Source organism: Penicillium angulare (assembly GCF_028827245.1).
Source record: "Penicillium angulare strain IBT 27051 chromosome Unknown utg000005l_segment0_segment0, whole genome shotgun sequence".
Lineage (NCBI taxonomy): Eukaryota > Fungi > Ascomycota > Eurotiomycetes > Eurotiales > Aspergillaceae > Penicillium > Penicillium angulare.
In genome coordinates, this window is record NW_026623164.1 from 2,489,922 (window position 1) to 2,507,623 (window position 17,702).

Genomic DNA, 17,702 nt, shown 5'->3' on the forward strand with positions numbered 1-17,702 from the left:
ACTACACAGTACAGTAAAGTACCAATTACATCCGAGGTCCGTACTCCGTATACTGTACGTAGTCATAGTACCTGCTGAACCTTTTTCAAAAGCCCCAAAGCTCCAATACGAAAACTACTCTCATACGGAAAATCCGTACACTATCTCCGTCAGTACCTATGTGCCACTAGTCCAATTCGAGTCAAAGAACAGTTAGCGCCGAGCTCCCGCTCCCATAACCTTGTCTATCCTGGTAAAGGGACGGAGTACGTAGTATTCCTCTGAGTTAGTCCCGAATCCTAAGTAAGGTGACCCAGCTACGGGGTGTTTCGTAAGCATGATGGACAAGGGTTAGTACAAAAGTACATGCAACCAACTTGAAGTGCGGTCCCCAGGATACGGTCCGGTGGATAATCTGGTGGATATAGGGTGTACCTGGATGGGGACTGTCTAGGATGGACGAAGATCCAGCAAAACGGAGGAGCTACTAACTGTTTTCCGCACAGACTTTCAGGGCGCCGGGGGCCACAGTCCAAACGGCCGGCATCAACTCAATTGCAGGCAGTCATATCCGACGGAGAGTTTGATCGGCCGATCTTTACACTTCTTTGGGTCGGGGGAATAAAAATTCCCCGGGTGCGTGGCGTTTGGCATTGGTACTTACATTATCTCAATCCTGGGAGCTTGATGTCTCGAGGTACTACACCTAAATCTTTATACGGAGGCTCTGGTTGATAATACAGTATTGATATTTTTATAGCCATACATACTGTATGCTTAGTATATGACCAGTCGGTAAATAAACCTTATTTAGTGAGGTATTTTCCGTTTTTTTTTCTATTCTTGGTGGAATTGATGTGACTTCAAATGTTCCACTGTTAGCATAGTAAGGGTATACCAGCGGAGATTAAGATTTGTGGATTCATGAGTGTTCGGGTTCATCCTATCCGACAGAAATTGATATGTCTTCTCAGGAGAAAAGAAATTCTTTCCATGGTTAAATTGTTGACGATCCAACGTAGCTGAAACATACTATTTTAGTATGGTACTGATTATCTTGAAAGCAATCCATCTTAACTTTTCTTTTTGGCCTTGGCTGGCTGGCCAAAAATTAGCTCAGATCCGGTGAGTTTATCAATTTACATGCATATCGTTGGCTCTATTGCAACTGAGCTGCACTCTAGCTTCTATAGATCTATTCAAATTGTCTATAAAGTTCCCTATCAACCGTTTCGATGTTCATTGTACCTAAACCCGCAATCGGGTAATTTTTACCTAGTCAGCCAATCCAGCAATAAGTACATACATATGATGAGAATTTCAAGTTGATCATAAGCCGTTCAATCGACCAATATATAGGGCTGAACACCAAGGTCGTGATCTTGATCTTGTACGATGAATACGACCTTGCGAGCACGCACCCCCTTTTTACCCGGCCCCTCAGGAGTAGATCCAGTTTGCTTAGGCATTGATGACAGTGCATTGTGAGGCTGACTTTTTTCTTTTTCTTGCCTCTCCCTAGGCCTACCACATCCGGCTAGTAATAAGTGGAGGCCATCAACCAGCGTTTCCCCAAGTCCAGCATAGGGTGGGGAGACATAGATCTGTTCGGAGATGTTACCAATCTCGGCCCAGCGCGAATATTTAGTTTGACAAGCGTGTCGAAAGACCAAGGATCGCCTTGGCTTTCTTCTCCGTATGTAGTAAAGGGAGCAGCGAAAGACAAGACATTCAAGGGGGCGCGGGCCACATGGGACCGACGGCCCACAGGAAGCACGGTCTGCTAAGTCTTTAGCGCCTGGTCGGGCCACCTTTCACCCACATGGCGAAAATGTCGGAGGGTCGGTGCGCGTGCAGCTGCCGGCAGGTCGAAGTAGCGCCTGGGAAATCTTAGGGCTCTGAAGCCGCTGTTCCTATGGGCGAATAGGACCACGATCCGTCCCCTGTTCTTGTTTGTGATCTACCATTATGTATGTCTTGTTCCTGCAATTTTACTATGGGGGCTGAGAAAATGGGCATGATCTTGTTTTGAGAATACGATGGTCTGCAGGGGAATTTCTTGGAATTGTGAGATCATTCCTTTTTTCTCCCTCTCGCACTTTCACCCCCAATGATATCCGGACTCCGTCGACCGTATTCGTAACCAAGTCTATGGCCTAGGTACACTAATTACTAGACTTGGGGGCCAATGGAGTATTCCGGACGGAGTAGTCAAACCCAAAGAAGCCTTCTCATCCTAGCGTGGTTTGGATCTTCTTGGCCCACCTATGTGTCTGCTGTCAATCAAACCTTCTGTCGATCAGGCACACGCCCCCGATTCATTCCTCCATGGAAAAGGGTAAAGATGAACCAGGAAGCAAAGACACCAATCTCCTAAATTTATTCGTAAGCATCATCATACATGTGCATTCCATGTATGTACAACTCGTACAACTCCCAGCCAAGAGATTGAATCCATTCTAAGGGCTCCGCACGCCCCCTTCAATCCCATTCTCTTCCCCCCATCCAGTGCCGGATCCCCGACTTCCCACCCCCTTCAGCTCCTCCGTCCTTCACACTAAAAATTAAATGAGGGGTCCCAATCACGAATCACGACCCATGAATCATAAAAGGTCTCTTCCTTCCGGAATGAAGCTTGGTTTCCACCGAATTCCGCAAAGTCCCTTAGTCAACCCGACTCCACCCAATCTGATCGCCGTCACGAACAGAACGTTTTCGGCATTTTTTTTTCGAGATACGTCGGTGACTGGCAAGGTTTCAGATTTGCCGAGTATGGTTATCTTAGCGGAACCTCCGTCCTACCCGCGTGGACATGATATGCCGAGAAATGGCTGACCCTTTGCCTTTCGTGCTAATATACACTACTAATATACACTACTCCGTATACATGCAAGGCCTGCATATAGTAGTATGCGCCTCGTGCCAAATACCTTGGTTAGTTAAGTTTAGTAGCACCACACACACTCTATATTGCTCGGGAGAAGAACCTTTCCGAATTGTATCTGCCTTGCTCTCCCACGCCAAGAGGAAAATCACCTCAAGAGCCCCATTGTTGATTTTTGATTTCTTGTCGTCGGGGTTCCACATGAGTTGATTTCATGGTATTGTTTTCCTTTCCCTGGTCGGATCTCGGACGGGGTCCGCCGTCGGGGGGGGAATTTTTCCTGGTTTTCACTGGTTTTCAGCGGATCTATTGATCCATTTTGATTATACTTTGTATTTCCTTCTTTGTCTACAGTTATTCTCCAGAGCTCTACGTAAAACGGAGTCCTTCTATGTTTTCCAAGGTTGGAGGATCCTTGCGAGGCTTTTTTTTTTCTATTTTAAAAAGGGCAATCAGTCAAAAGAGATCCAGGTCGATCACCCATGATCACCATGATCAGCATTGGAATTGTTCCATTCGAATAAAATGGCCCGAGTGGCTCTCAGCTTGCAGCATCATAATCTGGACTGCCAGTCGGAGGATGACAGGCGCTTTGATCATACAGGATCGGCCCCCCTTCTTCATTCAGGGTGCATATAGGCTGCATTACAGCACTTATTCCTCCAATAAGTATGGAGCCGGATAGTCGGGGCTCGAGCCACAAACCTTGTGTAGAAAATGGAAACCGGTGATATCACCTTGTCTTTCCCCTGTGGCTAGTACGTAGAAGGGATCGTCATCCAGAAAAGAAAAAACGAGAGAAGAAAGAGTTCCGGCCCCCTTTTTTTAATTTATATAAATATTAAATATTTTGTTAGTTTAGTCAGGAATTAGTGAATATACTAGCCACTCTTATTGCTCATGCCGTCTACTCCGAGAGAGAGAGAGACCAGTGGGAGAATATTAAGGATAAAAATAAGCCCAAGTGGCAGATCCTCGAGAGTGGGGAAGAAAGGGGCCATAACTCAGTACAACCTCACTACGACGTGCGGATCAGTTTCTTTTTTCTGTGCTAGATTGATTGCTTTAATTTTCTATATTTTCTAATTAATTCAAAGGACGGAGCAACTCGACCAGATTAGAAATTCTGCGTGGGCTCCACGACCTCCGCTCTTCTCCGCCGTACAAGACAAGAAGAACCAAAAAGTTCAATAGCGCGGAGGATGTAGTTCCTGAATCAGCTGAGGTGATAGGAAATATAGAAAAATCACTGTTTTCCTATTTGACCGTTCCAGCCTACACATAACTCCCCTTTTCTGCTGGGTTCGTATTGCCATACGCCGATCATGATTCATTGGTCTCGGCATACTAAAATAGCACTCCAACTCAGATCATCCATGCTATGCATAAAAGGAATAATAAAAATCTGGAAAATATCTAGAAAAATAGAGAAAAAGAAAACAGAATAAAATATCAATTAAATCAAAAAAGACTCTCCCAAACGCAGAAGGTTTTCTGGTTCTCTTTAATCTCCGCACATCCTGGATCCAATAGTCTGGGTCGAACCTCACTCCACCCCCTACACACACTCCCCACACATAATACATCTCCGTACTTCTACTTCCAATGTCCCTAAAAAAACCTTTACTTTATAAGATTATCTTCCAAGGACAAAACTTGGCCCGCGCCCTTTTCCCCTTTCCCTTTTCCCTTTTCCCGATGATGCAATTATCGGGAGATTCACGCTAATATTCCATGCGGGGGGGAAGATCTGCGCGGAGCTTAACTACTGGGACGAACCATTATGGATTCCTCATATCACCAGTCCCAAGCCACTATGGCGGGCTTATTCGATTCAATGCAACAGGATCCAAGCATGTCCGCCTACTCAATGTTCGGCGCAACCCAATATCCCGAAAACCTCGCCTTTTGGCATGATCCCTCCGCCGCGCCAATAACCGTGCCTACCCCGTCATATTCAAAGCAACCAACTTTACTCCACCCTATCTCGGACCAAAAGAAACATAAACGCACCCGGAGTGGATGCTTTACCTGTCGCGCTCGCCGGATCAAATGCGATGAATCTCGCCCTATGTGCGAACGCTGCCGGAAAGGAAATCGTGATTGTGTCTATCCGTCCCCCACATCTAGCTCGTCCAAGGTTAGCGCTCGTACCTCGGCCAAGGGGCGTGGTGCGCGCCCGCCTTCTCAGGGAAGTGATTCTTCTGGGAAAATCGAGACGGAGGAGATCAATGCCTTGGAACCAATTATCGATGAAGATGAAACCGATAGTGCCGCCGGGCAGGGTTCGCGACCCTCGCCGTCTAGCGTCACAAGCCAGACTCGGCCTGATCTGCATAGGACGCAAAGCGGGCAGTCATTGCAAAAACCTAGCCTGAAGACAGTTTCCGAATCGGGCTCGTTTTATATGGATCCTGGTAGCTCCCCTTCTACGGAGTCGTCGTCGCGATTTGAGTCGGTGAGCGTGCGGTCGGCGAGTGTGACGCAGTCGACGGCTGATATGCTCAATGCGGCACGATTACCTGAGGATGTGAGATTTTATCTCAATTTTTATCAAGAGTTCATCACCCCGGGTCATTTCTTCTTAAGACGAGGCAGTTTTACCTTCATTCACCACAGCATTATCGAGCTTGCTCTACAATATGACCCTTTGCTATATGCTCTCGTGGGCTTCGCAGCCTACCACCACACAATACAGAGTCCCGGCGGGAAACTATACACATTCCTAAAATATTATAATAAAGCCCTGACTTGTTTACGAAAGTCACTCGGATCTGGAGAGGAGCACAGTGAAGCAACCCTGTGCACTGTTCTGGTCTTGACTACATTCGAGGTATTGACTGACTGATTCCGAGACCCCTTGTTTCCGTTACACCTTGAGAAATCCCCGCTAATCACACTACTCAATTTCACAGGAATACATTGGAGACTGGGTAAACCTAATAGATCACCACCAAGCCGCCCACGCCTTAATGCGAGAACTTCTCACACCTGAATCCGCCAACTTAAACGAACTACACACCAACATTTTCCTCTGGTACGCACGCTTCGATGTCGTCGCGGGAATTCTAGCCGGCACAGAAGCTATACTCGGTCGAGAGTGGTATCTCACCAAAGAACAATTTGACGCAGATCAAGCCGCACTCTACCCATCCGATGCACGAAAACAGCTCGAACTAGTCGCTTCCATTAATCGCCGATTCGGCTTAGATATGGCCTCGCTCTACGCCAAGTTATCTCAAGGAATGATCCCCTTCGAAGAATTTGTCGTTCAAAACGAACTCCTCGGCCAAACAATCGAGAGAGCAAAGGATATAATGAGGGCTTTCGATGACTCTGAGTACACTGTCCGCGAGTATCCCGATAAACAACCCTTGACAGAAGATGATATCGTGGACCCCTATGTTCCAGGACGGATACACAAAGAAGCTCTCTGGGACGCAAACTATATCTGGATTGATCTCCTTTCTACAGAACTGATGTACAAATACCAAACAATGTCAGCGCTGCGACAACCTCCCCAAACAGACGTGACAGATCTAGCATGGGAACAGGCCCAATTAATGGAGACAATCGATCGTTGGGGAGATAAAGGGAACGGCGCTTTAATCGGGTTCAAGAATAGTATTGGAATAACCAGCATGTTTCTTCCCCGAGACATCAAGAATCAGATGTGGTCTCGGCGCAAGATCGCCCAGATGGAGCAATCCGGGTAAGTCCATGGGCCGGTGGATATTTCATTTACCCCAGGGGTGGTTACGAGTTACTAATTCTTTTCTTTCCCTATAGCTACATCTTGCAGCCTAAATTCCGCGCACTCCTCTCCGCTATCTGGCAATTACCTGAATTAAACCATTGGTGGCTTCCGAACGACGAAGGTCTCTCAGATCTTATTCGCGATATCCGTAATATGACCGATGATCGCCTAAAGCAGCCACGCGATGACTTCCGCTCCAACGTGCGCGACATGAAGTCGATGTTCTGGTCCCTTAATATGAATGACGAGGGTGACGAACTGAGTCCTGGTAGTAGTCAGGGTGGCAGCCAAGGTGGTAGTCAAAGCGGACTCTACTAGGCCAACCATACGCTTCGTCTATCGATCCCCGAAAACGCCTCGCGCAGTTGAATACCAACTCAACCATACAACCAACGGACAACTCCGATGATCGGTTCAGCTTCAAACCCTGCTCAAAGCAAACTACCTATCCTATTCCTTACCCAATCATCTGCATTCCTTACCTCACCCACATCCTCTCCTTTTTCTTTTGACCTTCATGTATACCCACTTTGATACCAACTCCGCTCGCGATTACCCTCCTTATCTTGATATCCTATGCTATTCCTGTCCATGTTGTCCACCTGGGCACTTCCTCGGTCATGACTTGACGTGTAAATTTATTATATATACCCATTGTCCGGACATTTCATTATTGGAAAAGAAAAGACGTAAATCGCATTTCTTGGGGTGATTCCTTTGCGAACCGCGCTAGTTTCGCTTTTCTTTATTATATCTCTTTTTGCGCCTAGACGGTGGGATGAGGAATAGATCGACTGCAATCACAACTTTATTGATCAAGGTCCTACGAGGAAACAAAGTGTCATGATGTTCAAGTTTGAAACAGCCCATCCCATCCGTGGACATATTCTAATATTCAACTGAAAGCTATTTACAGCCCAAGCTGGAATTTTCCAAGGTCAATAATATACAAACAAATAGAATGAGTGCACGGAGGGAAGATTGAATCAACATCAACCCTCCCTCTCACTAGCACTACAGCCAGCCTTCCACGGAATCTCCCCAGCTCGGATTACAGTCTCCAACCCACCCGCCAATTCACCAGCACCACCACCAAATTCCTCCCCATCAACATCTTCACCCCACGGCAACGCATCCACATCCACATCCCAACCAAGCAAACATCTCAAAATAACACCAGCACCAGCCTTACTCATAACAACATTCATCTCCTTACACCGTTCATCACAGACACACTCCACACAACCCTGCGGAGAAAGACACGTACACGCCTCAATACGCGCAACAGCCCTCCGAAGAAGTAATCCAATAAACTCAAATGCCTTACTAGCGATTCCGGACCCACAAGATCCACCCTTCGCGTCATAAAAGGTAAGACGAGCCGGTCTCTGACGAGCAGGTGGCTGGAGAAGTTTCTGAATCTCCTTCCTCTCAGACGAAGAGGCCTCATTAGCTACACGGAGCGAACGACCGAGTTCCTTTTTGGCGACTTTGCATTCTGTACGGACGTCGCCGGGGGAGGAGATGACGAAGGAGGGAAGGAGAGAGAGCACTGCGTGTTCTGCGGCATGAATGGCGGCTGCGATGTTCAGTTTGTGTGATTTGAGGATTTCCATTGCTTTTGATGGGACATCGAGCCACATTCCTTTTGTCAATATGTCGATTGGGGGGTTATCGACTGCTACTGCGTCGAGGACACGGCCTCGCTTGTCGATCTTGAAGAACCCGTATACGACGGCGTGAATTTGGACGGCGCCGAAGAATGCACGGTTGCCAGATGGATCCGTAGTTATCATTCGCATACTTTCGGTTTCTATGGGGTCGATGTCTGTGAAGTCGCGTTGCATTGTGCTCCAGTCGACGTGGACACGGGTAACGCGGGCAAGGAAGCGTTCTGTGTTTAGTTCCTGGACTAGGTATGTTTCGCCTTGGTGGAGGAATATACCTCCTTCGTAGATTGTGAAGAAGGCGCGCGAGGCCTCGACTTCTTCAAGGACCACGTTGCGGTTGTTGGTTGTGTCGATCACGGCGAAATGGTGGTCTTCTGTATCGCGGATCGAGACGCAGCGGGAAGGCTGTGGTCGAAATCGTTCATGGCAGTGATAAAAGCCCATGTTGTCTTTCACGAGGCGTGTGGCTGTTACTGCGTAGAGTTGTTCACCGAAGTAGATTTGGTCTTCATCTGGGCGAATAGGTGCCTCAAAAGCGGCGCATTGGATATGGCCTTCTAGGATGAGCTCGTTGGCTAGGTCGACCTGTAACTCACAGTTGGGCCGGGTGAAAATTTCGTCCGGATTTTGCATGTAGTGCTGATCTGTTGGATATCTGTCCCCAACCAAGACGGACAAAGAGTCCTTGTTACGTCTTCCTGCACGGCCGCTTTGCTGACGTAGATTGGAGATGGAATAAGGAAATCCCAAGGTGATGACAGCGTCTAAAGAGCCGATGTCAACGCCCAGTTCAAGGGCATTGGTGGCTACGATGCCCATTAACTTCCCTTCGAACATCTCTCGCTCAATCTGGCGACGGTCTTGAGGACTATATCCGCCTCGGTAGCCCATAACCATTTTACCAATTTCGGACCGCTCGAGAGCCTTGAATTCGTTTCGAACAGCTTGAAGAAGAACCTCGCACAGTTTCCTGATTCGGCAAAAAGCAATCACTCTAACACCTCTGAGAATCAATTGGCAGAAGAGTCGTGCCGTCTCTGAGACGCTATCACCGCGCCCAGAGCTTGGGTCTGCTGGATCTTTGAATGGAGTGTTCCAGCAGATAAATTCCTTACGACCCGACGGAGAGCCGTCAAAATCTATAAGTTTCACATCTTGTACGCCGAAGATAGACTTCATATGCGTTTCTGGATTCGAAACGGTAGCAGAGCAAGATATGAATTTCACATGTCGATTGCCCACCGCAGCACAAATTCTGCGAAGACGCCGCATCACAAACGCAACATGGGATCCAAATAGCCCATTATAGACATGAAGCTCATCAACGACCACAAATTTGAGGTTCTTCAAAAATGTGCGCCAGGCATTTTCTTGAGGTAAGATAGTAACATGTAACATATCCGGGTTGGTGAAGATGATCCGTGCTTCATCGCGAATGAGATTGCGACTTGCCATGGGTGTGTCACCGTCGAAGGTTTCAACCATTGTATGCTGGAAGGCGGTCATATATTGCAGAAGGTCCATCATACTCCTTCTTTGATCTTGTGCTAAAGCTTTAGTAGGGAAAATGTACATTCCCCTGCTATCGGGATCCTTTTCCAGCTCATGAAGCATAGGAATCTGGTAGATCAGTGATTTCCCGGAACTTGTTGAGGTAGAAACGATGACGTTATGACCATCATAAAGATGATTGATCGCTTCCGCCTGATGAGAATATAGTTGAGTAATGTTTCTTGTATTGTACAAGGCATTAACGAGATCTTGCGAGAGCTGGAACTTCAAATCGCCATAAATAGGGGATTGAGCGTCAAATACTCGGTGACCTTCTGGGACGATCTGGGCATGATACCACTCCATATCTCGAATTTCTGCAACGATTTCGGCAATCGATTTGCGCTCCTTTGGAATAGTAGCTGGGGGCTTCGATGCAGCGGGAGTATTTGTTCCGCTCCCAGGAGGTGTAGGAATGAATGTATCTTTCTCTTGTTCCAGCAAGAGAACGGGGTCAATAGTCTGATCTTCGCAACGGACCAAAAATGCATTGATAGCATCAGAAAATTTATTGTTTCGCTTTTCAATGAGTTTCAGCATCTGCTTTTGACTGTAGACTGGCATTTTCAAGTCCTCATCTTTCATTCGACGGAAAGGTTTAGTTGGCTCTCCCGTTTTAGGATTCAGGATCTCTCGCTTGAGATCTCCATCGAGGAATTCGAATAATAGCACATCTCGTTTTATGTCCAGGTTGTCATTATGACCTGAATTATCCACGCTCAAGTCTTCCGAAGTACCAAAAGTACGATTGTGTTTCAACTCGTAGTCACTGGTGTCTTTTTCTCCAACAGTCATGACCTCTAGCCGCGCTTCATCGACATATTCGAACCGCACTGCATGTGGGATCAACGCCTTAACTCTCGCAACATCTTCAATTGTGACTTCTTGGCCTTGACCTAACTGTGCCTGGACGGCTTGCTTGATATTATCGAATGTAGTTGCGAAGTGTTTACGCGTGCAGCAGAAAGTATAGACGAGATTGAGGGCGCGGTGGGTCTTCGACAGGCGTTGAAGCGCATCTGGCCAAGGGGTGGAGGGGGCTTTCTTTTTCGGAGCCTTCGTTTTGCTTTGCGTGGGCTTTTTTCTTTTGTTTTGCGTATCCTGCGAGGTCTGCGATTCCGGTGTATTTTGACGAGATTCTGTAGATGTCGTTGCACTGGTTGATTCTAGATACGCGTTCGAGGATGCCGTCGAGGATGCCGCCGCGGCGGGTCCGGTGGCCCATTCGTCGTTTTTCTGGGGTTGTTTGCGTTTGAGAACATTGGCATGATCGGAGGTATTTAAGAAGTTGTCTGTCATATTGATGGCTCCATCGCGAGTGTATTCAAGGCTTTTGTTCGACAAGAACCGAGAATATGAAGATGCAAGGGTTCACGGAGCTTGATAATCTTGGCTCCAGAAAACGCGAGATCACATGACCCCAATGAATATAACCCAAAATGGCAAGTGAAATAAAATAATCCATGGATGTACAAGAGAAATGTATCCTACCTTTTTTACCGACTAATTGAGGCATTTTGATACTATGAATGAACTGAAGAGAGTGTATATATGTCATAGGTGGAATACAGTGGATCCGATGTTTCCTCTAGCCCGGGGCGAACTACTAGTCTGTTGTGACATTTCCCCTATCTTTGGCCACAACATTTCAACCCTTCAATCATGAGACAGCCAACTTGAACATCCCTGACATATGTAACTTTTCGTGTCCTCATTACCACATTGCTTGGGGCCCTACCTACCTGATCCTTGCTCCCTATATCTCCCCCAGCGAGGTTAAATCCCCACGAATGCGCGCCTCTATTGGCTCCGGACTAGTGAATGACCAACACCAAAATGTGGGCATGAAGGAGCTTTATATTGCCTAAGACACCAGACTCTACTGAAATATCATAGGAAAACCTCTTCTATCCTCTCGAAAATAGATCATCTTACGATATTGGTATCCATTGGCGTTTTAATAGAAATCTCGGAAGATACAGCTTTTCGCATCCGACAATATTTCTCGCGTCCAAAAATGGTATCAGGGAAAGCGACATCGTTAGCTTGCGCGTATTCCGATACAGAAAAAGCGGAGATACTCGATGATACTACATTTTATCTCGGTTTCTTTGAGCTATGCGTTGCTAAAGGAAGTAATATCATTGGCGACCCACAGCTGCCAGCATTCCCTGACCACGAGGAGATGCGGGATTTTCTTCTTCAATCTCATGATACTACTTCGTCAACTCTTGGAAATCTTGAGTCATTGCCACTCGAGATTCTTCGTGACATATTTCTCTTGCTTGATATACGGTCTTTGTTTAACTTCCGCCATGCCAATCGCCGCGCTCGGCAAATTGTAAAAACAGCTCGTGGTTTTGAAACAATTGTGACACATGCTTACAAGGCTCTTTTTGTCATTCTCAAAACAAGTATTGCATCATGGTTCACATTACCCGATCTATACACAACTTTCTGTACGAGAGACTGTTCCGTCTGTGGCTTCTTTGGTGGCTTTATTTTCCTTCCATCACTTACGAGATGTTGCTTCTCTTGCATTCGGGACGACCACATTCCTTCGACTCTAACTATTGCTGCCGTTAAAAGACGCTTCAAGATGAAGCCTGGAAGTGACATTTACAATCTGCTGCCGATTGTCAGATCGCTGCCGAGTAAATACACAGAATATCAGGTGCGATGTGAAAGAAGGCTCGAGATAGTGCCAATAGAAGCTGTTCGTAGTTTTTCTCTGTCGGAGCGCAAGCCATCAATGTTCCACTTCAGACGCAGAGTAAAGACAGAAGAGAAGGAATCATTACGTTACATGGTAGCTACCGCTTTGCCCTACTTTGACGTCGAATCAGGTGTTATTGAACGTGGACGATCCTGTAAAGGCTGTCAACAGTATTCATCAAGGTCTCCTGATAATAGTTATGGCCTACGAAAAGTTTTTTCCGATGATGAATTCATGTCTCATTTCCGGGAATGTCAGTGGGCTCAATCTTGGTGGAACGAAATGAGGAGCTGTAGAGCGGGGAGACAGAGGTACTTGTCAGAAGCGGAGAAGGAGAATATGAAGGCCAGTCGATAGAGATTCTATGACAATAGTCAAAAGTTAGTGTGTGCTTATCTCAATTTGACAGAGCTCCATTGGAGAGATTTAGAAGTCGTCGAATGTCGGGTGTCGGGTCTCTCTCACCCATCGCCTTCATTGAATGCAGAGAATGGCGATTGATTAACATGACATAAGTTTTAAGATAGGAACAATGATCAACCATAATGCATTTTAATTAAAATCTTAAAATTTTGCATACAAGTTCCAACCTTTGCAAATACCACGAGACACAGCAAAAGCAACAGTAGACGAGAGATACAAAGCACTCCCAAAACTGATCAGACCGTAATAACTACCTGTGCTTTGCTTGATAGCCCCAGCGATAGGAATAGCAACGAGGGTGCCGAAGCTGACCAATGTCCAAGTTGTACCAACCCTTTTGCCATAGTCCTGTATCTCGCAAACTTGAGATATGCAAACCGGAGCAAGGCTTATGGCTGCCCCACAAAAGAATCCGAAGAATACCGCGTAAGTGATTAATATCGCCAGACTATGAGGATGAATTTTCAAATCACCGACCAGCCAAAGGATAAGAGTTAATAGGGAGCACATCAGACAGTTTATAACCATGACGTTGAATCGACCTATTTTATCAGCCAATATACCTGGAATAAAACGTCCAAATACAGCACCAAGGTTAAGAAATATCAAAACCGCGTAGGACATCTTTTCACTTAATCCAGAATCGAGTGCGTATGATGAAATATAAGTTATGGGAACAAAGACTGCAAATTCAACAAGGAAAATGCCAAGCGATGCTGAAGCATATTTGATATCTCCGAGGGCTCTGAAATTCAGGGATGCAACGGTTTTCGCGGGAGGGAGTTTTGTCCGGATTGTGAGACATGCAATAGAGCATAGAACTGCACACAGTAGAGCGATTATCCGGATTGCCCACGGAAAGCCAATCTTGGGAGCCGTATAAAGAATAATGAGAGGAAACAAACAGCCTCCAATGGCCCCTGCTGTACAAGCCACCCCCGTTGCCCAAGCGCGGCGGTCGTTGAACCAGTGACCTATCGAGGCGACGGGGGGTGTGAAGAGAGCACTAGCCGATATACCACCCAATAGACTGAAAGAAAGAAATATCTGATAAAACTCTTTTTGAAGTTAGTATTGCCGTTCAAGACCTGCATGTGTCTGTATTTACTTGAGAGACGCAATATTTTGGGCGGGGAATAATGAAAATCGGCGAATTTACCTTCACTGAAACTCAGAAATACCAATGAAAGTACGATTCCAATCGAACCAGGAACTATGATGTATAACGGTCCATGAGAATCAAGAAGCGTACCTAAAATCCGGATCAGTTCAAGGCCAACTAGATCAATTTTCGAAATACCGAAAGATATTCTCACCGAATTGTGCTCCCCCAAGGAAAAAAAAAAAAGTATAAGCTCCATAGATCCAGCCAATACTTGATTCAGAATACTCCTTGAGTTGGTGAGTACTCGTCCAAGCCTGAAGAGCTCCTAGAGTGTTCAATAGACCCATTGATGGTATCATGGCGCACCAAGCCCCAAGAACAACAGACCATGCTTTGATTCCTCCTTCTGGATAGTGATCATTTTCTCCTGGGAAATCAATTTCCTGGTCTATTACCGTCATTTTTCGAATGTCGGGTATCTTAAATGGGCGTTCAGAGGTAAAAGAGGATCGTCTTCGATGGCTCCACGATTATTGAGGGTTCTGATAGGAGCCCTGATGGACACTCACGATGGAAAGACAGAATGCAAAAGATGCTCTATGTGTAAAAGGCCAAATATCTTTACCTTCATATATATATGTAAAATTCGAATTGATAATTAAACTCCAAAGATCTACTAGAACTCGATTCTTACTTGATCATTTGATTTGAAATAGGAAGCATTGCCCGTGTGGCCGCTGTCCCCAATATAGTCCCACATCAACTTGAATTCGGCACCGTGCCCCACACCGAGGCATGATGTCTAACGCAAAATGGAAGTTGTGAGCAGTGGGGCTGGGCCAAGAAGTAACTAACCAACTAGCCGTGTCTTACCTTACGGTCTGGACACCAAACACGACTATGTACCCGCATTTCACGGCTTCTTTTTTGCTCAATGCCTTGAACAAATGCGGGTAGTGGTGTTTGGTGTCCAGATCGTAGGGTAAGACACGGCTAATGGGAACTTGAAGGGGATAATGCATCAGTGCATTAATATCTAGTTTTTTCTTTCTGTTTGATTTGCTGTAATGTGTATCATTTCAAACTTTTTGTTTAGGGAGTGATTGCAGTGATGTTCTCGAATCATATTGTTAGGTACCTAATGGTGAACTATAGACACTATTACAGATGACAGATATTTGGATACTGATAATTATAGAAGACAAACTTGCTCATGGGCTTGAACAAATAAGCTCCACGAATCGGATAGCCATTGCAAGCGCATGAGTCACATCTGGAGTAACTTGAATATCTTAGGTATCGGAGAAAAAGTATTTTATCAGTCTCATTTCCGACAAGAACGTTAAAATTTGAAGGCGTGAGTTTCGAAATCAGCTAAAGTGCGTCTAGTACTAAACTGGTTATACTTTTTAACTAGTAATTCATAATTAATATAGCGCCAGGGATCTATAAACGGCCACATAGTCAAGCATCCCAGCGTCACGAGAGTAGATATAATGACAAAGTCCTACATGATGAAACCCCAAGGGTGTAGTTTTTTTCTTGAAGAGCCTCGTTTGTTCCCATGAAGTACTAAAGCTCTCGTCTGTGTGATCAACGTAAATAACTCATTCTCAAGTAATTACAGCTCACTATACATGTCTTCACCGTCGTCATCAAATCTGATCCCAAGTTCCATGGCATCCCAGATACTATCACCAGGATAATAACAAAGAGGCTCAAAACTGACTCCATACGCTGCATTTATCTGATAAGTAAGACTTAAATTGAAGTCCTCTTTCATACTATAGTCTTCAAGGCCTAGAACGCCTATAGCTAAAATTAGTATACATATTTTCACTCGTAATCTTTGAGAATATGATATCGAGAAAAGGCAACATGAGTTTAAATATTTGAAACAGTAAACTGTTTGAAGCTAATTCGACCGTGGTCAGGAGGCGAAAAGTGTACAAGTGTCTTTTGAGGGAAGTTTTGAGGCTCGAAATCCTTCTATATTATTGCGGGGCGAGTCCTGGTCGTAGTATAGAGAGGCCGCATGTGCTCGAGTAATGGGTGGATCGCTTTCTTGAAATATCCGGACTGATAGGTCATAGAACTGTAAAAAGCTGGCTCACTGGCTGATATCAAAGGTTCAAGACGAGTGCAAACACATTCGAATTGACGAGGTTCAAGTTATGGCTAGGCTAAATAATATTTAGCGCCGGCGCATATTTGAAAAAGGAATAGTACTCATGTCGATCGTACACTCCTCTTCACACCTCTCTTCTTCAATCAATTTCTGTAAGAGTTTTTGTGCAAGTTATTTGATATATGAACTGGTTCTCAAGGCCTAAGAGGCCCTGGTTATCGAGATATTGTAAGAATTCGATTCTGGCCGGAGGGAGTAACTCTTCCTCTTCCTATTTCGATGCAATTTTCCCCCTTAACTCCTTCCGCTCTTACTGTCTATCAAGATAGATTTATTAACAGTATCTGTTGATTACCGTGCACGATAGACATTGTCGTGTTCACGTTCAGCACGCTCTGAATCCTCCCCTGTACTGCGGTGCCCTGAATGATAAGACTTTAGCGAGACAGCCGTAACCTCGAAGGTAGCACGGACAGTCGGCCAGGCCACGACTTCTTCCTCAATATCCCTCTCTGCGCACACAAGTAGGACAGTATCGTCTTTTGTTGACCTCTCATCCATAATGGCAAAGTATTCAGTCATGATTTCCGACTCTGTATCTTTGACAAGCTTCGAGAGTAGTTGATGGCATTCTTGAGGCGTCTTTCCAGCAAATGGAGAATTTAGGCTGCTTTCATCCTCTACTGGTGCCTCTGATGCCTCATCATAATAGTCGTCAATGCTGTCCACGAATATAAGATTCCACTGATCCTTATCAATGTTGTTTTTCTCAATGAAACGATCCATTACCTGCAAACCTCGCTAGAGGTTAGGATCGAGCTAAGGCCAGGGAGGGAAAGAGGAGAGGAAAGACGATACTGACCTCTTTACTCAGCGGAGTGGCGCAGACTACAGGAAAAAAGGCACCGTGGGTACGTCCCATCTTTCATAGTACCGGTGCTTAAGGATAAGAAGAATTGGGTAATATGACAGAATGATTCTAGTAAACTCTCAAGACAATCGTGAGAAGTGTTACCAAGGGCCGGTTAGGACCAGAGAGAACGGAAGTCAAAACCAGCAACGAAGGATAGGGTATTGAAGTAGTGCGACATGTGAGTCTCGCGGCTTGACATCATACTGTGGGTCTCGGCTGGACACGCAGGGCAGTGCGGTTTTAAACAGGATAGGCTACAGATGAGCTCCGAGTCTTCTCTCTTCCCGTGGTACTCTCCATGGATGTCTCAAGCATGGACTATAGCGATTAAATACAGAATCCTGTTTGGAAACCAGATTAAATAACTGATTACCAGAGTCGGCACATTCGATCGTTCAACACTTTCCATGCCTTTGAGCTCACTGTCCGAATTTCCTCAAGACAAAAATACCTGAAATCTAGCAGACATTGGCTGAGATTCATCAAACGGGCAGGTTAAAATGAAACTGCAGCAAAAAGTCTTCAAGGGCATGGCGGACCGATGGCATCCCAATTCAATCGACTGTCTTAACTTGA

At 45.7% G+C, this 17,702-nt stretch overlaps 3 protein-coding genes across 3 annotated transcripts; 1 reads left to right on the forward strand and 2 right to left on the reverse strand.

The window, feature by feature from the left end:
* Positions 1-4,679: 4,679 nt before the first annotated feature.
* N7478_008268 (Zn(II)2Cys6 transcription factor) lies at positions 4,680-6,938 on the forward strand (the record flags this gene model as incomplete). The annotated part of the gene is made up of 3 exons (XM_056924482.1): positions 4,680-5,696; positions 5,779-6,575; positions 6,653-6,938. The coding sequence occupies 3 exons, from the start codon at positions 4,680-4,682 to the stop codon at positions 6,936-6,938; spliced, it is 2,100 nt and encodes a 699-aa protein (XP_056777208.1).
* Positions 6,939-7,612: 674 nt separating this feature from the next.
* N7478_008269 (ATP-dependent 3'-5' DNA helicase) lies at positions 7,613-11,140 on the reverse strand (the record flags this gene model as incomplete). The annotated part of the gene is made up of 1 exon (XM_056924483.1): positions 7,613-11,140. The coding sequence occupies one exon, from the start codon at positions 11,138-11,140 to the stop codon at positions 7,613-7,615; it is 3,528 nt and encodes a 1,175-aa protein (XP_056777209.1).
* A 5,424-nt stretch (positions 11,141-16,564) lies between these two features.
* On the reverse strand, positions 16,565-16,999 carry N7478_008270 (uncharacterized protein; the record flags this gene model as incomplete). Its single annotated transcript, XM_056924484.1, has 1 exon — positions 16,565-16,999. The coding sequence occupies one exon, from the start codon at positions 16,997-16,999 to the stop codon at positions 16,565-16,567; it is 435 nt and encodes a 144-aa protein (XP_056777210.1).
* Between the last annotated feature and the right edge of the window lie 703 nt (positions 17,000-17,702).